We start from the raw sequence: 27,392 nt of genomic DNA, 5'->3' as shown, positions 1-27,392 counted from the left end.
GCTCCTCACAGACAATCAAAACAAGCAAACAAAAAAAAAAGCAAAGGGAAATAAGACTTTCTAGAATGCTTTTAATCTAAAAATAAATACCTTCAGCTTCAGAATTCTCTTCAGTTTTGGCTCCAAGCATATTAGCAGCAATGTTCACCATACTGAGGATAGCATCTGAAATGGAAACCAACTGATCAATGAGGACAAATTCAGAGGGCTCAGAGATTACACCATGGAACAATCTGCTATTATGTAACGCTTGCCTGAAATTAATCACATTACACATCAAAAACCAGTCATTCTAATTACAAGAAACGCATCCATTTCTTTTAAAGGATAAGAGATTTCTGTTTATAAGTTAGAAGCTTGTATTTGAAAATTTGAAAACCAGTATCTAATACCAGTCACAGTCTATTGAAGTCTTTCTTCAGTCAGCTTCTAGGCAGTTAAAATACAGTTTACATGGGAAATGGGATGCACAACCACTGAAGAAAAGCTCAGTACACAGTACCACTCTGTTTAGGCGTTCAGGCAGAGCTGTCTCGAGCAGCTCACCAAAAGTTCCCCCAGTAATTCCAAATAGCTGCCAATGCACACGTCAGTACACATCTCTAAACACTGCCTTTGACTATGCTCTTAATGTAGTTTTTCTACATCAGCTTTGGCAACTCCTGCAGAAAGGAACTATCTGGCCTCCCTCACAGAACAAATGCAACAATTTCCCCACCACATCAGCTACACCAAGCCTAAACCGTCCAGCTAGACTTTCTAACACCAAAGACAAGAAGTGGGAGGAAGCTCTCACTGACCATCAGCCCACTGAAACCAGGAAACACTGAAACAGACAACTGTTCAAACAAAGAGTGTGAACCACTGAGGGAAGCCCCAAGTCAGGTTCGTTGAGCTTTAACACTCAAACTGAGGAATTCTACTAAAGACAGGTTAGATCATTTGTCATGATAGCACTCAAGAAATGAGTCAAGAAATGTCATTTGCTAAATGTACAAGATAAGAATTCTGCCTTTAAAGACAAAATGCCCACAGCAGGACAAACAGAAGAATAAATATTCATCAACACTAGGCTGAACTGACTTTGTTGGTATGCAAGCCTTATTAATCCTGAATCAGACTTTCAACTCTGATGCTGCTACAACATAACAATTCAAAGTTTTTTAAGACTTGAAGAAAACTTACACTTCAACATTCAAGGAACAGATTATCATCAAGATCAGTCAAGGCAACCGGGAGAAAACAGTAACATATCCACTGATCTGGATTACCTTTTTTTTTTTTAAAAAAAAAAAGGAACTATGAAGTAGAACAATATTTTCCTTTATAAAAAAAGTCACAAAACTAGACGCAAAGAGAGTCTGCTCCATATAGACATATATAATATAGCTAACATGTAGGCTTATTTAGAAAATGAAGAACAGTGAAAGAGCACCTTACTATAAACACACCAAAGTTGGCCCTATATTGCTCATTCCTCCCACACCCACCAACATACAACCATATATGTTATGTGGATAAGGTCAAATTTACAGAAGGGCATTTCAGAAGTTCTGACAAAATTCTTAGACTTCACAAAGCTCTGTCGAGAGTCTTAGTGCTGCCCTCCCTTCAGGATGGGTCAGAAACCACGTTCCTGAATTATGTTATTTACCTGGGATTTTACTCTTTGAAAAGTGACAATAATCTAAAGTTGTTAAACTTGAAGTATTGTTTCTTATTATTGATGGTGAGGCAAGAAAAGAGGGGGAACTGAAGGTTGGTATAGAAGCCTGCCAGTCTGCGAGAACAGCTAGAAGATCAAAGAACTACCCTCACAGGCTAAATCAGCAAAATGTTTCTTGAACTGATGTACCTGAGAAGCTCATTATCTCCCTCATTGCGTTATCAGTCACTATTTAAGACAGACAATCCAAAATGAAATTCTGTCTCATTTGGTCTAACACGCACAAGACCCCCAAAACAATACTCTCAAACGGTATTCCTTCAAAAAAGGAACGCATTACGGAGAAAAAAGGTCTCAAAACTAAGATCTACCAGCCAGGATTAAATAATTACCACTGCAATGTCTTAGTGCCCAGCTGTGCTGATAAAGCACTAACAATAAAAGAGGTGTTTCAAATCTTTCCATCACTGCCTTAAATACACTTAAAAAAAACCTAGAGAATCATTAATTTTTTTCAGACAGTGAACGATATCTTGCAATACTGCACCTGAAGATCAATATGCCTCAGGTTGTCTTGAAATTTGGATTTCAGCCACAAACAAAAGATAAGCAGTGTCACAGAAGAATATCCTGCTTTCTCTCATGTGTGAGAGGCTAACATTTAGAAATAAACTGCCTTTTCCACTACCTATTGCCCCATTCAAAACCATGCTAAGCTGTGCAATATTCCTAGCCACGACCTTTGTGAGGGACAACTACATTCTAGGAGACAGTTGTGAAGAACCCTGCAGCTCTCATACACTATGGACTGTAAGGAAAGCCTGAGAACTTAAGGTTGCAGTCTTGAATCTGAACATTCATTTAGAGTGCAAATCTACACGAAAGTAACAGATCTTCATTATCTGGGCCAGAAGGAAGAGCGGCACAGTGTAGGGTGTCTGGCAGCTGATATTATCCTAAATAAATTAGAAGTTAAGAATACCATTAAAACTGAATATTCAAGTATACTTGGCCAAACAAAACCCACATCTGAAGGCTTTCCAATGGGAAAAGTGACAAGAGACAGCCAAGAACCATCAGTTCTGTCAAAAAAAAGTATACAGTTCTCATGAAAGACACGGAAGCTACAATATTTACATAAACTCTTCTCAGCGAGTGTTCTCCATCCCCTCCATTCAATCTGTAGGAAGTAAATCTTTATATTGCTTCCTATAAATAAAGCACCTTAATTATGCCCAGATTTCCAAGTTTCCCAAGTAATTACGGTTCTACTGCATATTAGTACTGAATGGTTATATATAATGTTTATATGTAAAATTCAGATTGTTTTAGGTGCTCAGGATCCTTACACACAGAAAGCAAGATTTCTGAAAAAAGATCTAAAAAAAATTAAGTTCTGGTTTTAAAATATTTTATGATAAAACATCTTCAAACTGCTAAATAGGAATCACAACAAATTGCTTCAGCAGGAAAATCAGGAAGTCATAGCTGTTGCATAAGGAAGTGCCATTCCAATGTCAAATAGCTCACTTTATTTCAGCACAACATTTTTCTATCAAGTCATACTCACTTGTAGCAGAACCAAGGAGATTTTTCGAAGATTTTTCTTCCCCTGTATTGTAATCCAACAGATAATCTATGTATAAAGAAGAATATTTATGACTATCAAAATTAAATGTTACAAACAATGAAAATAAACCTCAAGATTTAACATGTCATTCAACACTGTCAGTTTGACAGCATAAAAATAAAGCTACAGAAATAGAGTTAAAGGTCAGAAATGACATACTGAAATATCAAGCTTAATGCAATGAGAAATACAAAGAGATTCAGAGTTCAAGCTTCAGCTTCCCCTGAATTCACAAACAGCTAACTGGGCTTAGTATAGGCTTCTCCCCCCATCTTCCACATGAGGGCCGCAGGACGAGGGGAAGGTGTCTTCACACATCTTTTATGAAGCCTGCCATCCAACATAAGCCCTTTCCAATTGTTTGCAGCATTGATGGGCCAAACAATCCTAGGAAAAAGGCTACGGACGCTACTCTGATTATTTTAGTTATCCTTTGCTATTGTCAGTACATGAAGATATTATTGACTAGCCTGACAAGTGAGATTAAGACATGACTAGTGTTTTAAAATAATCCTCCAAAGAGTTACTAATACAGTTTAAAATTTAAAAGGATGCTTGGATAAGCCCAGAAATGCTTAATGTCAAACAAGACAACGTAAATTGAACAGCCAAATCGTTTAACATACACAGGAGACAAGTCAACAGACTTGCTATAAGGTATACGAAAACAACAAAACAAAAAGCAGAAGTTATTGCCTACCATAATCTTCATCAAAGAGTTCTTGTCGTTCAGACTGATACTGAGAATCAGCTATTTCTTCATATTCTTCAACCATGCTAGTACCAAATACCCTGCGAACAGTTTTAAAAACCAAAGATCAAGCATTTGTCTATTAGCCATATAATTACCCGACAGGACTGATGATTAGATAAACAACGTTAACATCACATGGTATGGAACAAACAAAACAGATAAACAAAAGTTACCTTCAGTTAGCCAAGACCAAGCAGCAGATACACTGCTGGATAAATTTCTCAAACTTCTATCCAGTCTGTTGCATGTTCTCAAGTGCTGCTCCAAATCAAGATCCTGTTTTAAGTTCTAACAATTCCAAAGAGATCTGCTCTCCTTTTCAGCTTGAACTCATATCTAGATGTTCTTGTCTCAAGTGCCCCACAAGCTCTTAAATCTCCTCAGCTTGACCTGTGACAATCTTTAAGTCCTAACTACCTGATTTTGCACGCTGTGTTCTTTGACCTACTCTGCTGAAATCAATTCAAACAAATCCAATTTAAAGCAGTCTTACTCACTAAAAATATTGTTTTGTTTACAACACTGGATTTCTTGGGTTCAAGTCCTAGCATGGCTTTAACAGCAGAACTGAAAGTGGTTTCCAGGAACAGTACAGAACTGCACATACAGTTCTTCTGATTTAGATGTTTCAAATATTACTGACTGGTCATACCTGGGGTGCCATGCAACACAGCAGCTTCTCAACAGCACTCACCACACCTGCTCTTTTTAGCATACCACTTGTTCCTTGTTTTGCTTGGTCAGCCTTGAAATAAATGCTCATGTCCTCATGGGGAGGCTGCTCATGCTCCCTGTTCTCTACCCTCTCTGCCTCACTACCAGCAAATACAAAGTATTCCTTACATAATGGGAAATTGAAATAAAGTTGTGAAGCTTATTTAAACGCATGTGAAGAACATTATGCAGCAGGTCATCTTAGGCAATTACTTCAATCTGCAGTATTTCCAGCTAACTTAGGTATACTGAAAACCAGAATTCGTTTCCCAGCTCTTCTTAGAACATACTAATCCACGTTGCAAAGAGGTAGAAAGATAAAGCAAAATACTTGACATTACCTTATAAGACTTAAGGGACAAAAATGTTCTGATCCAAAGTGTGATATCAGCTCCACCTACAGAATAAAAGGTACTTAAAATAATAGACCAAAGACCCATGGAGTTAAGAATCCATTTAACATAGTTTTTTTTTTTTTTTTTAATACAAGGGATTTGCAGATTGCCCAGAACACCAGAACAGAAAAGACTGAAAGCTTTATTCTTGCCATGCATTAATGTGCTGAGCCGCAGAGAAACCCCAAGCCCTATGCATTCAGCATTCCAAAAGAAGAGGTTGCTAACCTTTATGTACTTGATGAACATCTGAAGCAAGAGAAAGGAAAAGAAAAAAAAAGATGTCAGTACAAAGGCCAAACACATGCCACAGGCAACTACAGAGTTTTGCTGTTTTCAGTTCACTACTATAATGCCTAGGATGACAAGTTACGAAGGATAAAGTTGCAATACTATTTCATCTGCCTTAGGTAGCAGATTTCATTTAGCCCTCATACCTTGCAGACAGCAAGTAACATGCAACACATTTTATTAATAAACTTTGTGAAGTTATTCAATTTTTCTAGGCAGCGCGATTCCAGACAGAGTATTGAGGTGAGTTATATTCACTACGTATAATTTTTCCCCTTTAAAGAGCACAGATTACAGAAAGTGACACAAAAGAAAATAATCATAGCATGCATTCTATGTACTGCTACTCTTTCGAGTTCAATGTAACATGCTCCAATTTATAGAGACTACTGGAAGAATGTGCATAGAACACCTTACACATTTGGAAGCTTCATTCAGTGTATTTCTAGCAAGAACTTAACCACGCTCTGGTATTTAGTCTAAATTCAGCTTGGAAGTATAGAATGCATTTATAAAACCCCTGTGTAGACACTCTCAATGAAGGACTGTAATAATTTGCAAGTGAGATCAAGATAACTATTTCCATAAAAACACTCCTACAAAAAAATCAATTTCAGATCATTTATTAAGCCACTTCAAAAAATAAACCTTTCTGAAACTTTTTTGGACTCTTTTCCTGCAGACTAGGCACTCCTAGAACTTGCTTACATTTTATGCTATGAAGTAAAAACATTACAATAACAGTCCTTTAAAAAAAATTTACCACGGTAGATTATTCAATGCAAAATACTGTATCCTCCAGGAGATTAATTGCTGAAGCATCCAGTATAATTCTGGAGCTTCAGTGACAGTCAAGATTCTAGATACCTTAAGGCATTAATTGAGCCAGAAAGCACAATTAAAAATAAATGAGGTCTTTATCCTGACTCATGCAGAATTTCTGGGTATATAAATGCAATAGATAACTATCATAGCTACTTCTTGAAGAAAGCACAAAACAATTTAATAGCACAATCCAGTATTCAGTTTTTGTAAGGACCTTAATTACAAGGTAACATTGCTGGAGAGGGCCTAAAAAGTCTGCATTTTATTTGGATTACAGCTCCACTACATCCCACTATCTTCAGTAACGCTTTTAACCCTGTGCAAGTACCACATTATTTATGGAATTTTATTCTGTTTGAATCCTCTGAATAAACACTGTTGCAAGCTATTTTGATAGGTCAGAGATCATGGCAAATGCAAGACAAGGATCTTCCCCATCAGGCAGACCTAATTTCAGTAGCTACCATGATGAAGCGGTTGCTTTCTGTTTTTCAGTTCCACTCACTGCCCCAGTAATGCAGGAAGTGAATGGGTCATATTGCTTTAGTGGACTTCAGTCTCAGCTTTGAGATTCAGTTGTATGTTGCACTGATGCTTGCTTTAAAAAATAACCAGATGCATCATGCAAGGTGTTATGGGTTTCTTATAATTAAGATGTTTTAAGCAAAGCAGCATCTGGAAGAAAATTTTACCTCCAAATGAATGTACAAAGTCAGATTTCTTTTTAAAAAGCAAACAATGTTTCATAATTCCCCCCAAACCTGTGTTGTAGTAACGTGAAAAGCCTTCTGAAGTTATAATTTGAGACATTTAGCTCCAGCAGCAGTAATTCTAAGTAATTCGCTCGAGTAGCAGTTATGATTGAAAAATGCAAAAGTGCACTTTGAATCTGTCGAGCAAAACCAGAATTTAAATGTTTACTCTTTCACATTCACTTAAAACTACACAGAAGGATACTGCACAAACATATCAAGAAATACACTATTCTGATCTGTGCTCCAGGAGAACGTGTATGTATGTGCATACATGTACATACATACAAGCAGATACAGCCAAAAGACAAAATAGGATTGTATTTTTAATCATATATTCAAAAGATGGTTCGGTAAGTCAAGCAAATCAGAACATCGCTTGGATTTTTCTCCATTCAGATAGCAACTAAGGAAGTTCTTGGACACAAGCTAACACATGCTTTCCAACACATTCTCAGGTACCATTTGAGAAAGGTAACACGATTGTGACTGTGTGACAGACATTTAGTATATGGCCAATAAAACTAGGGCCACTAACAAAACTAATGCAATTAATGGCAACGCATGCTTTGATAACACATGTGTCCAGATACAAGGTAAGACCAGTGAACACTTCATTTTCTGACAACCCTGCTGAAGCATTTATTCTTAAGTTACCTTAACATATTTGGCATACATCTGTTCATCCAGAGGAAAGCTTTGGACATTCCTCTCATCTCTGGCATGGAAAGTACCTAGTTTAATCCATTTGTTTGTTGGATACCTAGAAAACAACAAAAAGAATAGTCATCTAATGAAATCCAAAACTCTATAATCTGCTGTTTAAAGACATTGAAGTCTTCCAAAGTCTTCCAAAACACCTGTCTGCAAAATAAGTTATTACTATTTTGAGTTGCGTTACAGCTGCATTGTGCTTTTTAATGAAGAGATGCGTTGCAAGGTAAGACTATTCTCCACACAAAACAAGCTACAAAGTTTCTGGGATTGAAAAAGGATAGCAAAGAAAAAAACACAGGAAACATGGGGAAAAAAGCTAGTAACTGATCATATACACACACAAAGAAAATCTGTTATTTCACAATGCATTTCAATTTGCATAATACACAAATCATGGCTGATAAAGACACATTTAATAGTTATTTCATTCTTCATTCAGAAGAGCTGATTTTGATAACATACCTGTCACTAATGGACACCAGAAAGTCTTTAGGAGTGGAAGAGAATAATTCATGATTCGCAATGTCAAGTTGTTTTACTTGGATTGGTTCACAAAGCTCAATAACAAACCTTGGAGACAAAAAGGAAATTATTAATAGAAGCACTTCACCTGTAGGATTACACTCCTCGGTCCTTTATTTTGTTGCTCCATCCTTCACTGGGTATAAAAGAACACTACAAAAATGCTATAGAATTAGGAGGTTCATCACTTGCTGATCCCTTCAAAATCAAAGACAGCAAGTCACAGAACTGAAAACTAAGGATAGCAACCACCACTTAAGTCATATATAAATAAATGGTCTTTCAGGTATATGGTAAATAGCAATAATGTGTCCTGCAAGTATTTGGCAACTGAGGAAAGAAACCAAAAGCTTTACTTGAATACTCAGCTCTTTTTCTTCTGAATTACAGTTATGTCACAACTACAAATGACAAAGTGAATAAAGTTATCTCCTTAATCACAGCACTCAGACATAACTCTACAGGGGACACAATTAAAGGCCTTCTGCTAAATCAGTTAAAGCTCCTTACATATATTTCACAGGCACAAATGCACCAAGATCCAGCCAGTTCCACGGTACACGCGAGCCCCCATTGCAATGGAAAAGTAGAATTAGCTTTTACATACAGGCAAACCTCAGTAACCTACCAGATTTTAGTACTGCATGGATTTAGCATATAAAGGTCCATATTTTCCATTAAAATAGCAGACGTGCTCTGTATAAAGAATACGACAGTTAGTATTTTACGTTGTATGGAAGATCATACCACCACCAAGAGTTTCCTATGCTCTCCCACTCTATGAAAATAAACTTAGTATTTTTTATTATTAATTAGTTCTGAAGACTAATACCAGGTTTCATAACATTTAAGCACAATAATATACAGGAGACAGTATACCATATCAGTTTTGGGCAATCACAGCTTATTTACTACGGTGAGCTATTTTATACAACTTTGTCCAATTTGTATACTGAGCAGATTCTCCTCCCCCTTCCAAATATTTCAAAGAGAAGCTTTTCTCTACATCAGTCCCTCTTAAATAAGAGGGACAGATCACAGTTTACATTCCATTTTTACATAAACCCCAAATCACAATAAACCCAAACCCAAAAATAAAAAATGACTTCAAAAATCAGTGTTCAATTTTACGTAACTGTACTTTGCACTACTTTTTGCGTGACAGTAAACTGAAGTAATGCATGCTAATAATTAGTGAATGCTTACCTTTGCCTCTGGATTCGCTGCCAGAATTTTGGCACCACACTCTACAGAGGCATAGTTATTTCTGTTTTTCTGAACCTTTTTTGTGGAATGCTGTCCACCAACAGCAGAAGGGTGCATTGATTGACCTAGGAACAGAAAATACTGGTATTATAACAAACTCACACAACAAATGTTTTCACTTGCAGGGAACTGCTGTCACTGCTTTTCTGTAATAAATGCCATTACTCATGTAATTTTAGTAGGAATGCAAACCTACTGGCTGCATTCTGGATTCAGCTAGTTTCACTATTCAGATTTAAGACAACATTAAAGCAGTCTGTATTTAAAGGAAACAAACGAATCCTGAACTTACTCTTTTCTTTCTCTACTTCCATGACTTTCTTCTTCCATTCATCAAATGTCGGAATATCTCCAGGATCCTTTGGAGTTATCACAGACGTAGGGTCAATTTCTCCCGTTTTCTTATAGTCTTTCTGGAAGAAAAAAAGAAAAAGAACACCACCAATTGTGAATGTTTTTCAATACAAATACTGAAACAAAGATGAATTTTAATGCTTTTTTAAAAAAGCAACGCCTGCTCAACTTCTACATCAAGTCAACAGGAGATCCATCATTTGAACAGATGCTGAAAACTTAGTGTCAAGATAGATAAACATGTGATGGTTTCCTCCCAGAATTCTAGACTTTCACTGAGATGCTAACAATTTTTGTCATTGAACTAATCCATTTCAAGTACAATGTAAACATTCTGTCTGATAAAACATCTGCTTTGTCTTCAAGATTTTTGCTTCTCCTCTCCCTAAGAAAAAAAGGTTTCCCTGTAGCAGAAATCTTCAAAGACAACTGCTGCTCATGACAGAATTCCAGAGGTACCCTGGAGTTTCCAAAAACCACAAAGAACAGCAGAATTAGATATTTTTTTTACAAAATTATTTAATGTTTAATACAAAAAACATGTTTTGGACTTGCCAAAGTAATTACACTTTAAATTAACCACAGGCTATACTACCATTTGAAGTCTTAAGTTCTTCATACAAACACATTTCCAGCACATCAGATATGAAAAAAAAACTTTTGCTAGGCATTTAAAGCGAGGAAGATTGATTGTTTTGCAGCCAATATTTTACATGCAATTTTCAGAAGGACTGTTTTGTCGGCTGACATCTTTGCACTTACAGAAGTATTTCACACAGTTCTATAACTGAAAGCCCTCAAAAAGAGAGGAATAACACATAAGTGACGTGACAGAATTTTTCAAGTGACGTACCGTGCAACAGAACTTTAGATTTGACATATCCAAATATACATCCCCACATAATTTAAAATGAGAGGGCCTAAAAAGTGATTATTTTCTTCTCCCAAGAAATTTCAGAAATATGTGATCCTCCCCGGACTATGAGGAAAGTGACAAGTCAAAAAGCCAACTGAGTAAACAATGCTCTTGCTTAACTATGACATAATGCCAATGCCACAATTATTTAATTCAGTCATTGAAGAATTAGGTTATTTTTAAAAACTGATTTATTTAAAGCATTTTTGTAAGTCAGTTTACACCTTTTTTTGTAGTCAAATTCTTTAGAATACCCTTTCTGACTGCATTCTAAGGCACACTGCAGTCTGTTCAGTGGAAATAACTTCTTAGATAGACTACACATTTAAAAAGTTAACAAAGTTATTAGTGAAAATCTAAATGTGATCCTAAAATTGCAAAATGTGGTGTTGCTGTGGCCTTGGACATTCTTTACCTATATAAAACAAATAAGCTTTATGAAGTGCCTTTCAATAAGAACATAAAATGCAGTCCCACAGTTCAGACTAAGTCTTGTCTAGCTAAGTAACCCAATTTTAACACTGGGCAAACAAGATACCTAGGAAAGAACAACACAGCAAACATTTTGTATTTCCTCCAAGCCTTGTCTTTGCCTCTAGCCATCTGCTTGCTGCTCCGGAACTTCCTGACTCAGTCAAGAGTCAACTTTGAGACTTCTCTTCTACAAGCTTACCTGGACCGCAAACCCCCTGCCTTTCTTTAACCCACATAGAGAAAGTCAGCATCCTACAGGAAGTCCCACCTTAACTACCTACTACAAGAAGAACAGTTCTTCTGGATTCTGCTCAAGACGGTTTTGTTTGGTATGATTTCCCCAAAGCTTGTACTGGAAGAGATTTGGCTCAGAAAAACTGAGTTGCGCAAAATGACTGAACTTGCTGCCCTGTTCTTCATTTTAAGCTTTTATTGAGAGGGCAATATCACACCCACACACAGTGCTTACAATGCAAGAGCTATGCATTTATACAGTGGCAATCAGCAAAGTGATGGAGATCACTTATCTTTAACACTGTTGATAATTTAACAAAGGTCTTTGTACTCCTGTGCATGCTGAGCAGACAATCTCAGTACTGCTTACCTCCCTTTTTAAGTTCTCAGAGGCATTCAGAGCAGATTTTTGATCTGCCCCCTTTTCAGCTGCTGCAACTTTTGACTCAAACTCAGATTTTGTCTTCTTTCCCTTGCCATGTGAAGAAGATATGTTCTCTATATGTTGGCCTGCAAGGCTGAAAGTTTTAGAGCATTAGGACCTACAAAACGATCACATTTTTGGTCATATACAATATTAAAACACACGTACAAATGCAGATAAGCAAGCACATGCAGATCTTTGTTGCAAGGCCAGGACAGAAAAAGAACAGTTACCTTTAAATTATTTAGTCTCATAACCTACTTCAATACTCACCTCTCTGGTGGACTGACAAAAGAGGAAGGCTCACTCTGAGGGTCAGCCTCAAGTGTCCCACCAATATCACAGTCAGGTTCTGACTGTTCAGCTTCACTAGAGCTGACTACAGGGATATCAGCACGGGAATTTTCTATTGCACTGAAGGAAAGAAATAACATGCTTTTTACCCTTCTGATAATACAAGTAATCCTGCTAATCAACTAGATAAACTGAAGATATTTGAAAGTTTTAAAAAAGCAACAATCTCAGGAATATTTGAGGAAACAGAAGGGGAATGAAGTATGTCGTACTTGTGGAACAGCATTCCCAGTTGTGCAAGAACAGAAATTCTTCTTCACACATTAGTCCCAGCAAATAAACTCAAAGCTAGCTTCCCATCTCCCAGAACTCCCACTTACCACAAACACTGCAATGGATAATTTTGCCAATCGCCACTACAAACTACAAGCTTCACAACCATCTGAATGCCAGCAACCTTCTTTCTCTTTCAAGAGAGAATCTTAAACAGGAGACAGAGTCCCATCACTAAAAGCTCCTAACGTTACCAAGTCAATGGGGAACAGTCAGAACAGAACTTGGCCAAACGTATACAAGGAAAGGTGTGGCATAACAGAACGTGGCACAGCCTGCCTTTTTCCATTAGTTTTTTTTTTTCTGCTAGTGCAATAGAAATGATGTAATCCAGTAGATGATTACCTATGCTGCATGAACAGCCTGAACTTGCTTATCTGCTCATTGCTTTAATTCTTCTTTCCCAAGGAGAACAAACATACTGCATCAGGCAAATACTAAGGCAAAGACGAAAAGAAAGCCTGCCTACATGCTCTTTAGGAGTGATGGAGTGAGTGGGGAGAGGAAGATGGACAAATGGTAACTTTCAGTCAGTAACTTCTGCAACTTTCTCCTCCAGTGCAGGGATGAGTTTCATATTGATCTAGGAGGTTATAAACCAGATCTAACTAAAAGCCTTTATTCTGCTTCCTAGATTTCAACTTAAGCACACAGAGCTGCAAAAACACAAACAGCACTTGGGCAACTTAGAAAGTGATCTTTTTGGTTCTGACAGCTAAATTCACAAAAAGAAGCAGCCGTAACAAACACAAGGGGACAATTTAGTACCTTTCACATGATAAAATTCCCTCGATACAAAAAAAAAAAATCTCACAGGCATTCAGGACTGTAGCATAATCTATCAAACCCCTGGAATACAAGAATTTATTAGCTATAAACAGAATAGTTTCTCTGTAACCCCCCAAGATGTACATCTGAGATGCACACAGGCTAGCTCTGCATGTAACACTAATAGCCAAAGAAAGGTTGACCACTCTGCTTATAATTAAAGCTCCACATATTCTTGGTCTTGATGGATAGATGACAGTATGAATAATTATCAACTTAATAAAACATAGAACAAGTATGAATTGACATATATATACATATATATATATGCATCAGATATATCATATAATCATATATATCACATATCTCTAAGTTCATATATAAAGAGAGATAGATATCAGGGTGTACCTGCCTGGCCTTCAGTATCTAGATTTGGCAGGAGTAGCACACGCCTAAAAGCTGTAGCACCCCCTCTGCTTGGGGCACTTTCATTTGTTAGCAGTTTTGCCTTCATTTTTAAAGTGCATTACCAAGCTCACTGTGCATAGCAGCTGTTGTCACTTAAAACCAGAAGACCGCAAATTATTTTTCAATAAGCTTTCCACAAATTATGGCTGCACAGATAAGCTACAATGGCAGCAAGAAAGGATTTACTTTGAAGTAGTCTGGAATAAAACTACTTCCAGAACATTTTGACTAAGAGGTCCTACTGCTCTATCAGACCAGTAACACCTAATGGAGATGCAATTTGTTACACTGATAAGAATTAACATCTGAAACAGAAAAAATGTTGTCTAACAATAACAAACACAGCTGAATCTTTTTAAAAATCTTGTTCAACTATGGAGCTGGACTAAACCAAAACCCTTCTTGGGTATTAAGAGATATTCTGTATTAAAATAGACTACAAATTTCTATTTAAAGTCAGGATGAAGTTTGAAAGAATGTATAAATATGCTATGTCCCCTCTATTCATCCTGTCCTTTCTTCCTGTAAAGCGTACTAGGATCAGAGCACTACTCCCCAGAACTAATAAATCAGGTGCTCCAAAACAAGTTTCAACACTCCTCTGTTTGATAGTTTGAGTCTTCAGAGTTCACCACTCTAGTATTCTGCAACTACAGTAGCAAGACTATTTTCAACAAGTACATGATACCGAGCTTTTTGTTTTAAATGAAGATCCTGAATCTCCTCCAGCACCTGACAACAGTAGGGCCTGCATCTAGTTATATAAACAAGCTGGTACAGCAGTCAGAAAAAGCTATAAAAAGAAACACTGAAGTTACATTCCAGTTTTGCTTTATGAAAACTGGAAGTTTTGGGAGCTTGATTTTCCAAGACATGTGATTAAAGACATTTAAAGGTACTTAAGCGTTAGCCCTAGCAGACTAGGTAAGATCAGTCAGACAACAAGACTTTCAGACCTTTTCTATGGCTAAGACCACTGAATTTAGTGAACCAGCAAAACTGGACACACAAAAAACCCAAAGAACTAGGGAATTCTACTTCATTTTTAATGTGTTAAATTTTATCTGTCAAAATATTAGATCTTTATTAGCAGACGAAAGAATAGATACCCTTCAGCACAAAAGGACAAGGAGCATTCTGTGAAGGTACCTAGAAGTATATACATGTGAATTTCTATACTACTATTCAAATTTGACTGCACAGCATTCCACAAAAGAATGGAAACAAAAGTAGGGACATCAGTTCTTGAAGGACTCTGTCTACAGCAGCAGAGGTAGCTTTGCAATACACTAGCAAGTACTAGATTTTCAAACAGTTTGGATATGTTTATACTAAAATTTGGTATTTTTATCAGAAGTCTCGTACTAACAGAACTCATTTAAGACTGCTCTGTTCCCAGTCCTGGAGCAAAACCCAAAACCCTACAAAGTTAATCCTCAACTGAAAGCAAAGGCCATAACTCAGCCATGATGCTCATTATCACAGATGTGCAGCATCAACATTGGGGGCAAAAATCCTGATGTTGAAGACCTGGTGGCTTTTATAATACAGATTAAGTAGCATGTAAGTGACGTTGAATTTTCCCCTTTCAGAGCAGCACCTTAAAACTGGTAATGGCAACAGTCGAGCAAATATGCAATTCTTAATCCACAGATTAAGTGATGGCATATTCCATTAGCATTGACACCATAAACCAAAGAACAGCAAAGCAATAGCAAGTAACAGTCTAGAGAAGTACAGTTCCTCATCCCTGCTAAACCTGAACACGCAACCCTTTTAACATCAGAAAAAGTGGTGTTCTATCGAAGACCAAAACAACGGAATTAAACTTACTCAGGCTGCGAGACTGTAGATATCTCTGAGGTAGGTGAACTGGAATTATTTTCAGTGCTTGCAACTATGCTAGGTGAAGCTCCATTTACATCTACTGAAGGTGGAGTCTGAGCTTCAGGCTGGCTTGCTTCACTTACTTCTGTAGCCTGTGAAAACATTACAGATGAACATAAGTTTTAGAAAACTTGAATAGAGAAAGAGTTCTTGTAAAAACACTTACTACGAAATTTTAACAGTTCAGTAACTGAGATTTCTGTCATCAATAAACCCGAAAACCAGACAGCAGGACAGATTGGAAAAGTTTTCTTTCTTCACAAACCTAGCTGGCATTCAGTGCTACTTCGGGGCAGTTACAACACTTTCATAGCCTACAACAACAGCATAAAAACATTAACTGGAAAAGCATGTGCAACAGCTTTGTCAACCATGAGGAAAAGACCACGAAAAGATAACCACAAGAAAACTAGCTTGAATATTTTAACAACTGAAACGAGCAGTTCTATTTGCATGCTTCAATACAGTTTGATTTTCATCCTCAGATGAACTTTGGGGAAGGCTTTCAATTTTAACACGCCAATGGAGGTCAGAAATGCATTTAGAAGTCTATTCTGTGCTACAACTTAAACAAAGATAAGTCATTTATCACTTCTGAGAGTTCAGTAATCTTGAGGTGTACTAATTCTAGTTCTTCAGTTTTATAAGCATGTGCACAGCCTAACCAAAATAAGTATTTCTGAATCTGGAAGAGTACACAACCACCAAAACAGGTCAGATCAATTCTTTGCGGCAATAAAAATACTTGAAACAAGAGTATCTTGTCAATACCAGGATTACTCTGAGTCATCTAACTAAACATGAAGAAGTCTAGGTTTACACCACAGAATTACATATTTAAAATATGCAATATATATAATCAGAAGTACATCCTACTTAGGTTGTCTTGTAACCTACAGAGCACGAATGTATATGTTAAGTCATCTGTAACAGCAGGCTTTGCAACATTTAACACCTGGCACTGACTTAATATTAACAATCGTGCAAATAGTTAAAACAAAACCATTTGGAAAATGCTTTCATTTTAAACAAAGGAAGTAAAACTGACAAAAGGCATAGAAGATGAAAGCTAACAAGTGACTGCTACAATCACCACGTCTGACCTATATAAAAGATTTCAGTGAGGTTTTTTTTTTTTAAGAGACATCCATACCTGTAACATCCATCTTTAATTTACCTTGGAAAGATTTACTCAGTACCTACAAATACTAAATTACTATTACTTATACACATGGGAAATGCAAGATCTCCTAGCTCACAAGTTTTCTTCTTCATTGGAAATGAGTCTGGCAGCAACCCTACGTGCAAGTGAAATGTGATAGATGGTTACCTAGATGGTTACCAAGAGCTTTAGACAACTCAAAATGAAAGACTCTGAAATACAAGAAGCATTTGAAGAGTGTAAGGAGAGTGAGTGAAATAATAGGCTTACCTGGTCAGATTTTATAGAGTCATCAAGTAGCTCTTCTGTGGAGTAACTCTGCGTACTTGAGTCTGCATGCTCAGACTCCAGTCTGTGACCAGCCTCTTCCCTCTAGTATATTAAAAGGTAAAAAAGTATGTATGCAGTAACAAATGCCTTCTTGTTCTAATAAGAGGAGCTAGCTTTGGCAGAGACTGATTACTACCTTTACAACCACCAAAACATCAACAAGAAACTAAGCTTTGTGAACCTTCAGAACCACTGCCCATGTACATTTAAATTCTCATCCGTACAAAGGCTACAGCAAATTAAATCAATTCAGTTAAACCTTCAAGGGCAAGTTTGTGTGCTGGGACAAGTCAATCACCCTGCCATAGTCTGCTGTGTTGACAAATCCTCCCTATTCCTGTGCCGTCCAAAAGAGGGAAGAAAAGCGATCCTACAATGGCTTTCAAAAGACAACCATTATAAAAGGACTACAAAGTAACATCTGGCACGTGTTATAGCAGTCTTATCAGTAAAACTGCAATAAATTCTTAAGTCTGTTGTAACCTTTTTAAAAAGCTTTTGCTTTTACAACTAAAGATTTACTGTCAGGTGCAATGAATTCACAGAGCAAGAATGAATATGCAATTTACGAAAAAAAATTCTATAAACACCAGGCTGTGTAACTAATGAATTTACTTCACTCTCTGAAATATACATTTTTAAGGAAAGCAACTATACCACACAAAGTTATTTCTGTGGACATTCTTTCTACAGCAATAATTTAAAATACGAGAAAAATCTGGTAGGAATTCCCATATCCCTTGCTTTTACAAGGGCAATCTAAAATTCTCTGGTCAAACAGAAGTGCTGGTGTTTGGACCCCAAAACAGGCAGCTATGCTATACAAGACTGAACACCAATGATGCCTCGAGAAGACATCTAAGGAAAACTGAACAAGAGCTGGAACACTGCTCCTTCTTACAGGACATCTCCAGCAGCCTGGTTAGAAGTAACAGCCACATGCTTAAGACTTCTCACACACACCTAAGAGATTTTTCTTTAATGAATAAAAAATTACAGCATGATGTATGAGCTTTCACATCTTTAGGTTTAAGCTGAGAAATTATCTTAATAATGCAGCAATGCTAATGGAACGAAGGGAACAATGCTGAAGAAAGCAGGAAGACATACACCAGCGGCTTCCCAATCTCAAAGCTCACTTGATCTTTCCAGGTTTATTATAGCAGCCGTTGAACCTAAGCAGGAATTTTTAAAAAACAAAAAACACCACACATCATGTGTTCTTATGGCTTTAAAGCACAGCTTGTCTGCCAAATTCAGGCAGCTAGAAGAATAGAACCAAATGCTATTTGGATGTACAAGCTGGCAAAGAAAAAAAAGCTGCCCTAGACATTGAAACATGTAAGAAACAGACAAAAAAAAGTAAGTTTTTCTAGCCAGACAGCTTACCACTTGCGTCAATTAGAATGTTTGACATGTTTTTCCAGTTTTTATGTGGCATATAGAAATTTTCTTGGAATCAGGACCATGACACTACTACCGACTGAAGGAGGAAACATTGATGTTAAGGGCATCCCATTATCTGTGCTTATCATAGGATGATTCTATACCTGTGTAAATAAAACTGAATCACCATGACTTTCTGATACAACTCAATTGCTTGAGAACTCGCTACGGAATTGAAATATGCAGAAACCCACCATGGGTTAATCATGGTGGAACCCAGGACACTCAGTAGTGCTAAGCTATGTAAGCAAGAGGAGACAATCTTATTTTGTATTTTACATACATATTTTAGCTTTGTTAGTTTTTATTTGATGGAATGAAAAAAGGATGAAGACGGATTTAATGAAACAATTTATCTTAAACCTTCTATTTAGGATAGCAGTCATTCGTGCACTGGATTTCTAACACAACACAGACGCAATGTGTATACCGCAGCCAAGACTTAACAAGGCCATCAGTTCTTATCGTGGTCTCTACAGAGCCACGTACAGTCCCTAATAACCACTTCTGACAGCTGGCACCCCAAATAAAAAAAACACTGGGCCACCATTACTAGCTTGATTATTTGTCTCCCTCCCCCCAAAACCTGTCCAGCTGTACTGTCAGATAAGAGCAACAAACGGAGTAAAGGAAACAAAACCAGGCGGATATCACGGTTCACAGAGCAAGTGAGTACATCAAACATTCCAGCCAAGAAGCCTATGTACCGAAGTGTATGATTCAGTTTTATTTTTTCAAATATCAAGTCAGACTAAGTAGCTAATTAACATGATTTATTTAACATACCTTTTCCTGGATGTTTTCGCCATCACTTGCCAGGGCACAAGCATCACTTGAAGCATATTGCACTGCAGATGAAAGACTGTCTTCACAAAAGACATGCCAAATAGGAAGCCTGTTAAAGAACACAGAAAAAACAAGGTCAAAGTCTTGACTTTAAATGAATAAATAACATTTTAATATTCCCTCAGCATCGCCTCCCTCAACTTTTTTTTTCAGTTGTTCCCAAAACATGTCTAAAAAATAATATCTGTGTACAGTTTACAGATACTTGTTTAGCAAAGCTGTTAGTGGACTAAACTTTAAGAAATTCCTAGCCACCACTACATATATATTACTTCCAAAAGACAAAAACAACAGCAAAACAGTTACTGGGGTGATACCATGTCACAAAGTGGAAGGTGACAAGTTAGTTTCTGCATGGTAGAAAGAATTTGAATCAACCTTTTCCATGCAGTCATGGAGTACTTCAGCAGCATTTTTTTTTTTTTTACTAAGGAGAAACTAAAGCCACAGTTTAAAAAAAAGCCTCTGTTTACTTATTACTTCAGAAAATTCTATAGTGTCAACATCATTAAGCACATTTAAGATACTTAGCAAAAATAAGTTTGCTAGTCAAAAGGCCCATGCAAGAAAACTAATGGAAACAGACCCAAATGGAAAACCAGGTGATGGCTTTACTAACACCTCCACTTTTTTTTTTTGCACTTTCAGTTCCAAACAGCTTTGCTTTGAGTGGAAATGGATTTATTTCTGTGATAAGGCAGCGAGCATCTACCCAAACACTTGCATGAGAACAGCATCTCACACTGCACATAGCGCACAGCCCCCGGACATTCTAGGTAACATCCATCCAGCAACCCCTTAGGCTTGGAGGCCCAAAGGCCACTGAAGGTCTTCATACAGGCTCTGAGTCTGACCACATTATGCAAATTCAGTGTCCTGTGTGGTTTTCAGCTACACTTGAATACCAGAGTCCCCTGCCACATTAAAGCAAACGATTGCCCAGGAAATATTGACATGACAGCCAGGTAGCCGGTTTGACCCTACATGAATTCACACAACCATCACCTCACACGCTGCAAAAGCAGAGCCTGTCCTACAAAGGGACACATGGCTGCTGCAGATCTTTGTGCAAATAAGAAAATTGGGTACAGCACCCATCTGACATAAGATCTGAAATCTAAAGCACAGCCTTAACAGTCATCCGTAACAGTAACAACATTAATGGGTCAGGATTTGCCTACACCCCTGGCATGAGCCTGGGGTTTAGACTCTGAATTACACCTGCCTTAACAGCTCGGAGATCACCTCTACTGGAAGCATACGCAGCATAGATTCCTCCAACAAGGAGCAATCCGTGCTGCACCACACCGCAGTCAGGTACCACATTTTGAGCAGTTTCATGCATGCACACACTTGTGTGTAAGCACACCCGTACGCAGTCACAAACTGAGCGCTACTTCTCCAGGCTGGAGGCTGTCACAACAGCAGGCTTTTGGTGTTGATATAAACCTATTGCTCCTTTTCCACCTGCATCAGCAGGGGAAGCATGAGCCAGGTGCTCACCTCTCCAACGCCAGGTGTCTCACCACCAGAGAAACAAACAAGGAAGCTGTGGGATCTGACTTACTGGGCTGGAGGCAGGTAAAGAAGGCAGGCCAGGTTGGTCACACCTACCAACTCCTCTTCCTCCGAGGTGACGGCTTTCCTCTGAAGTAGACAGAAACCCTCAGAGGCCAACTGAAGCAGCTGGAATTATCAGAAACTAGCACACTGAGCAGAGGGGTATGGAAGTCCTTATAACCACAGGTTGCAGCAGGTACAGTCTCACGTCCCAGTTAAGCTGAAAATGAGGAGCGTGCACTTGCACATCTTAAATCCCTATCTCATCAGGCAGTTAGTTGCTTGTTCATACTAATTGCAACGTTACTGACCTTCGTGGCCTTTCACAGTCCTATTTCCTAACTCTTGCTCAGAACAATTAGCTGTGCTGAAACTCTGAGTCCCTTATTTTTCTGAAACATGGTTTCAATCATTCTGCAGTGAAATGTTCTCATGCTTTTAATTCCAGCACCTCTGAACTCCTCTTCCAGCTATAATGACTGCCTGTTTCTTCATAAAAATACAAAAGATCCAAAATTACAGAGAACATAACCACAGCTCACTCCAGCCCTTTATTATACACACACACCAATGTTTTTTCCTGTTTTGCTTATGCTAAGGCAGCAATCTTCAGTGAGCTGTATGGAGCAACATTAAATCCCTTAACACGGAAAAGGAACGAGAGCACTGGCTGTGAACCAGCATTTTAAAACAGGGCACATTTTCACAACTGCATTAATAACTACTTTCGCATCTGCAGTCACAAAAAGCACTTAGCAGAGAAGCAAGACATCCATTTCTAGCAATATCATCAATACACTGCCTTCAAACACAAGTCATGCTTTATTAGAACACAACTGCAGCGTATAAAAAATGTGAGCAACACGGCTTATATTCGAAAGTTCTTCTCGGTCTGGTCCCCAGCTCAAACACAATGCCTCAAGCCTGCCAAGAGCCCTCTAAGCCAGGGAGGGGACCGAGAACTCTTTCGGTGTATGTACGTATGCACAGGACAACCCGGGCCCTGCTGCAACAGTGGCAGGGAGGATCTGACTGCGCATCAGGAATGTGACTGCACAGAAGGCAAGGCCGTGTGAGACTGGCCATTCCTTGGGAAGTGAAGTTTCCCACCTGTCAGGACCGCCGGCACTCTGCCTTCTCCCCGTCTGTCACCACCCTGCGGATTCATCCAGCAAGCATCTTTAGCCACAGACTAGTACATGGTAGAGCCCGTAAGGTGGCACGGCACCTCCATCGAGCATTTCTCTATGCCCAGAACAAAAGGAACGCAAAAGGCTAGGTGTAGACTCACTGAAAACAGAATCCCTCCCTGAGTTGAGCAAACTCGGGCAACACATCCAGTGAAAGCAGAGCAGCTCCTGCAGCTGCACGCAGGAATGCGGCCTTCCCTTCCTCATGGCAAGAGCAGTAATTTATGCTGACTTGGAAGCAACCAGCCCTGATGTCCAGACAGTCCTGGAGATCAATCACTAGATCTACTGTCTCAGGCACAAGCTGTAACTTCAGGTGAGGCAACAGTGTGGGAACACCAGAGACTGCTCCAAACAAGTAACTTAACACTTCGTGACTTCACCCGAACACAGAAGTCTTCAATAGTTCCCTTCTTGTTCGGTGTGACTCAAAATAGCAGCTGCTATTAAATCTCACAGAGAACAAAGAAACTTAAGCACGAGTCGTTTCAGATCATTAGCGTATTTTAAAAGCTGTTTTCACTGATCCACCATGAACTTTTCAGCTTGATGTGCACAAACCCCAAAGCAAAAGCTGCAAGTCCAAACACGGAGGGGAAAAAAATCTGTACTCTTCCCAGGGCAGGCCCACACTGTGGTTCTCCACTGAAGCAGAAAGTCTGCTCACCCCTCTGAATGGCACGTACATTTATTGCTGTACGGATTAGCTATGCTCTACTGATGGCTGGGAGGGCTTTGAAAGAACTGAAATTCAAAGTGCAGGTGGCTTTGAAATCGCAGTGTAGGTTTCTCGGGAGAGACTGTCCAGTTCTAGCTTGCCTCCAACTCTAATTGTGAAGGCAGCCGTAGAGGAGTATCAATAGCTGCACTGTGGTGCAGCTCCTCCTAACTGTTTTGACAAGCATAAAAATCAAGCTGAAAGTAAGCAACTGGTAAGAAAAAAGTGAAACATACACGTTGCAGCTAACCCCAACACAAATTTAAATGAATAAAACCTGAAGGTAAGAGCAGTGTTTCCACAGCTTGATCTTACCAAACAGCCTAAGCTTTTCTTTCCAAAAGCACCATAGAAAACACTAACATTTGCACAAGATTCAGTTCAGACACATCTGTCCTCTAAATGATTCAAGAGTTGCCTTAAATTCTCCCCAAACAAGACCTATTTTTGGACACCAGAGAGAAGCAGCTCGTTACAGCGTAGAGCTGACATCCCTGAGACAGTAATTTCAAGCAAAGGGAAAATAAAAGGAAGCTTTCACGAGTGTACTGATTACAGGACCTCCTTGAACGCGAACGAACAGCCCTTCCAGGGCGACCACTGACATTTCGTACACCTCTCGAGGGGTGTGTTACCAACACGTGCAGATGCACCGTGTCCAGCAGCTAAGAGGGAGAAGTAAGATGTCGCCGTCCCTGCTGCGTGGCACGTCCCTACCGAAAACGTTCACAGGATCGGTTCAGAGCAGGCCTCTGCAAGAAGAGCGGGGTGGGTTTGGGGTCTGGAGAGGAGAGAGCCTGCGGAAGGGGTGAGGTGCCCCTTTGCTGGCTGCAGAGCTTGCCTTCTTGGTAACACAGTAACCTACCTTGGATAAATCGATTTAAAAGGAGAGAAGCTGTTAACAGTGAGGAAGGCAGGAAGCGTTCTGCTTCCCACCAGCCCTGCAGGTCTCTGGCCTTGTCACCAGGCACACAGTTAAAAAAAGGCCCCGGGAACAGGGGCTCAGGGGATCCAAGCCCAGGCCCCAGCCAGCCACCTCCCATCTGCTGGCAGAATAGAGCTAATGGCTGGTGGCTTCACCTGGCTGCTCAGTGGGATCAGCCTGTATCAGCAGAGCTCAACAAGACAGAATTGCATTTAAAAGGACCCACAGAAGGGAGCAAACCTCAGAGAAAGACGGCCAAGCTTTTAGGATGGCAATGTTACTTCAACCAGTCAGGGAAAGATCCTTGCAAGGCACTGACAGCTGCAGCACAACCCCCGGACACAATACTCACTTCTGCACGTGAACTGGAAATAAGCGTTGATACACACACAGAAAAACCATTAGCCTACCTTACTTTTTTTTTTTTTTAAACACATACACCCTTCATTTAGAAGCCACTTCTTGCCACAGAAGAGCAGCGGGCCTTACCAAGACAACTTTTAAAGTTATGATGGTTCCTTAAGAGAGAAGAAAGCCGAAGACTCCCTCCGCAGACCCAGACCAAGCAAGGATGCTGCCAGAAAGGCACCGACACACCCCATTTCTTACCCCATCCACTAACCGAGGAGCAGTGCTACCTATGTTCTTGCATTCCGGATTCACGTGCCACAACACAACTGAAACTGGAGCTTTTTTGCAAAGCCTTTCCTAACCCTGCTGTATTTTGCAGTTAATTTAGGTTTTTAGTATCCTGCCCACTCCTTGTGGAGAATGTGCTCTCCGGACTGTCCCCTTGCGGGAATGCCACACCAAGGACAGTTACTTCACTCATTCAGAGCCCAACACAAAGTTACTTTTGACACTTCTTAATTTCATAGCCTCAGACAATGACATTCCAATCCTCATAGTTTAAAATACGGCTTTCAGATTTTTTTTTTTTAAGTGAAATAGCATGCAGAGGCTGCAAAACAAGGCTGCGCCACATGCTTTACCCGAGTGAACCGATTTAGTGCCCAGAGGGGCAGTCCCACATCCCACCCTCAGCCACACATTGCTCCTGCACCCCTGCATCTGGTCTGGAGATCATGGACACACACCAGTGAACTCCGGGGGTGAGGAGGGAGCTTTCAGGTGCTGTGTACTCCGACATAAAAAAGGCATGACTGAGGGAAGACACACCATCTGCCCGAGGCTGCCCACTGCTGCAAGTCAAACAACAGAAACCCAGGCTGAGGAGGACCACCTGAGTGGAAACCTCTTTGTTGCTTTCTTACAGCGCTCCCGATGTTACTCTCCCCCAGTCTAGAAAAGGCTGCTGAAGCAACTTGGCCGCTGTGATACATTCCTCCAGCTCCTGCTCCTTCCTTGGCAGGTGCTCCCAGGCACCCCACTTCTGGGCACAAGCAGCATGAGCCCCAGCATCGCTTCGCAGCGTGGGAGGGAGCCCCAACTTCTGCAACGCCGCTCCAGAGAGCACAGCTTAAGAGAACATCCCAGCATCATCAAACTAAAGTTACTTTCACGCAGAAGTGCTGGGAAAACACCGTTCTGGAAAAAAACACCGCCATAAAATCTGATACTGACCACAAGGACTAGAGGAGAACAGCAGAATAGCCAGGGACTGCCGGGAAGGCCTTTAGGGTCTGCAGCACTGTTTAACCCAGGTATCTCTGAAGGTTTCCCTCGCTGCTTGTCCGCACGGGCTCGGTACTGCAATGGCAGGCTGAGAATAGCCTTCAGCTGCTCTGCAACAACACCCCCTGCTTAAAACTCACTGTAGATAAAACACAGCCTAAAAGAACCATGAAGTGGAATTTCTGCATAAATTCAGCAACAGGAATCTGCCCTAGATCACTGCGAAGCTACTACGACCTAACTCCCAGATGTTTTCTAATGTATTTTTAATAGACTTCAGCAATACCTTGATTACCATTCCAAAATTCATCCAAGCCAAGAAGTTTCCTTTGAGCACCCAAGCTTATTTTGAACAGTTCAAACCATTTCCTGACATTGCAATCAAAAGGATTTTAAGTCATTTACAGCAGTATTTTCACTCACCTGAGCAAGAGTTCCCTGTGCTGGTTTTGGGATCAGTCTGCCTGTTCTGCCAGCTCACTAATTTCCCCAAGAATTACAGGAAATTTTGTAGTGGACTTACAGTTCTGCATTACCTTGTTCTCAGCCAAAAGACGTGCTAGCTTTAATGCTCAGAAATGTCACCCTCTTCAGACAGAGGGCTGTTCTCACCTTTAAGTGGTAACTTCAAGAGAAGCTGTGTATCCTCCCCTTGAAAGGAACGCGGACTTTGTGAACGTTGGACTAATAATGGAAGTGAAAGACAACAAAAGCAAAAAAGCATTCTGGAAAATACAGTGGGAAGAAATGAGGGCGAAGGGGAACTAATAGTAAGTCAGAGAAAGGCATTTCAGAAAAAGATGAAGCCAGGAGAATCTCTTTGCAAGGGGGCAGGGTCCTGGAGAGGAGCACAGCAGCCTGACGAGGGGGGCACACGCCACTCCCACGCACTGCTCCTACAAGAAGCAAACAAGTTGAAGTTTCTAGGACAAACCTTTGAGAAGACATGGCATGAAAGCATTTCTAGAATTCTTTGAAAATCAATGAAGGTAAATATTCAAGTGTTGTTTTTAAGGAAAGACACCAGAGCCCCTGCTCACACGCAGCACCTCCACATGAGCCGGGAAGAGCCAGGCACAGCTTGGGCTTTAAGGGCCAAGAGTTGCAAGGCAGCTCCCGTCCTGGCCTCAGCTACAGAGCAAAGACACTGCCAAACAAGATCCTGCACATCTAAGAGCACATCTTCATTCTGAAATAGGATGCCTGAAACAGGAGTTTTTAATTCTATCGACAGTGCCCAAATCATTTCTTCCTGCCACAAAAAGCAGGCACACAATCCTTAGTTTTAGCACGAGTTTTTTGGGGAGGTTTCTGTAGCTACGCAATGGGAGAACCAGCAGAGAGTGACCGAACTGTGACCACCATTACAAGCGAGTTCCCCGAACAGCTCCACCTGGGCAGCCCCCTGAAACCACCTCCCTGCCCAGGAGAGGAGTTCTGCAACAAGAGGTACACTGCGCCCTGGAGCACAAGCTCCATGGTGGTGCCTTCAACCCACCTCGCCCCCAGCTCTGCCACTCAGCACCCTGCTGTCATTAAGAGACACAAGCTCAAGGTTTAAGCAAGAAGCCAGTAACGGGGCCAATAATTGCTCAGTCAGCAAAGCCTCTACTTCTGTGATCTCTAAGCCGGCTAACAGCTTTTGTCTGCACAGGACAGAGGGGGCAAGATAAACCCGAGTGATGTTCTCACGCTGCCAGAACAGCGCAGACTGTTGGAGCTCTTCTTGCAGTGCAGAAGCTTTCCACAAGCACACCCTCAAAAACGTAAAAGACCGTAAATGCAAATCAAAGACCAGGAAACTAGAAATACTCTCTCATTAAGATCTGCATAAGTCTTCATATTTAACCTGTCACAGGGAGGAACAGAAAGTGATCCAAGATGTACCCGTACAGC

At 39.9% G+C, this 27,392-nt stretch overlaps 1 protein-coding gene across 4 annotated transcripts in view; it reads right to left on the bottom strand.

Annotated features, from left to right (window-relative positions):
- The window catches only part of SUCO (SUN domain containing ossification factor), a 40,845-nt gene that overhangs the window by 10,315 nt on the left and 3,138 nt on the right, over positions 1-27,392 (bottom strand). For 2 of the 4 annotated variants that reach the window (XM_080601699.1, XM_080601700.1), the window contains exons 2-16: positions 19,409-19,517; positions 17,117-17,218; positions 15,631-15,776; positions 12,208-12,348; positions 11,881-12,028; positions 9,825-9,945; positions 9,473-9,597; positions 8,895-8,962; positions 8,207-8,314; positions 7,685-7,790; positions 5,388-5,408; positions 5,106-5,161; positions 3,997-4,088; positions 3,237-3,302; positions 91-165 (exon numbers count right to left, since the gene is read on the bottom strand). In XM_080601699.1, the coding sequence (XP_080457825.1) occupies positions 91-165; positions 3,237-3,302; positions 3,997-4,088; positions 5,106-5,161; positions 5,388-5,408; positions 7,685-7,790; positions 8,207-8,314; positions 8,895-8,962; positions 9,473-9,597; positions 9,825-9,945; positions 11,881-12,028; positions 12,208-12,348; positions 15,631-15,776; positions 17,117-17,218; positions 19,409-19,517 (1,484 nt within the window). The remainder of the gene's footprint in view (positions 1-90; positions 166-3,236; positions 3,303-3,996; positions 4,089-5,105; positions 5,162-5,387; positions 5,409-7,684; positions 7,791-8,206; positions 8,315-8,894; positions 8,963-9,472; positions 9,598-9,824; positions 9,946-11,880; positions 12,029-12,207; positions 12,349-15,630; positions 15,777-17,116; positions 17,219-19,408; positions 19,518-27,392) is intronic. The other 2 variants (XM_080601701.1, XM_080601702.1) reach the window with 2 other exon arrangements.

The sequence above is a fragment of the Anser brachyrhynchus genome (genome assembly GCF_964034855.1).
Source record: "Anser brachyrhynchus genome assembly, chromosome: 8".
Taxonomy (NCBI): domain Eukaryota; kingdom Metazoa; phylum Chordata; class Aves; order Anseriformes; family Anatidae; genus Anser; species Anser brachyrhynchus.
This window is presented reverse-complemented; position numbering and strand designations above follow the sequence as displayed.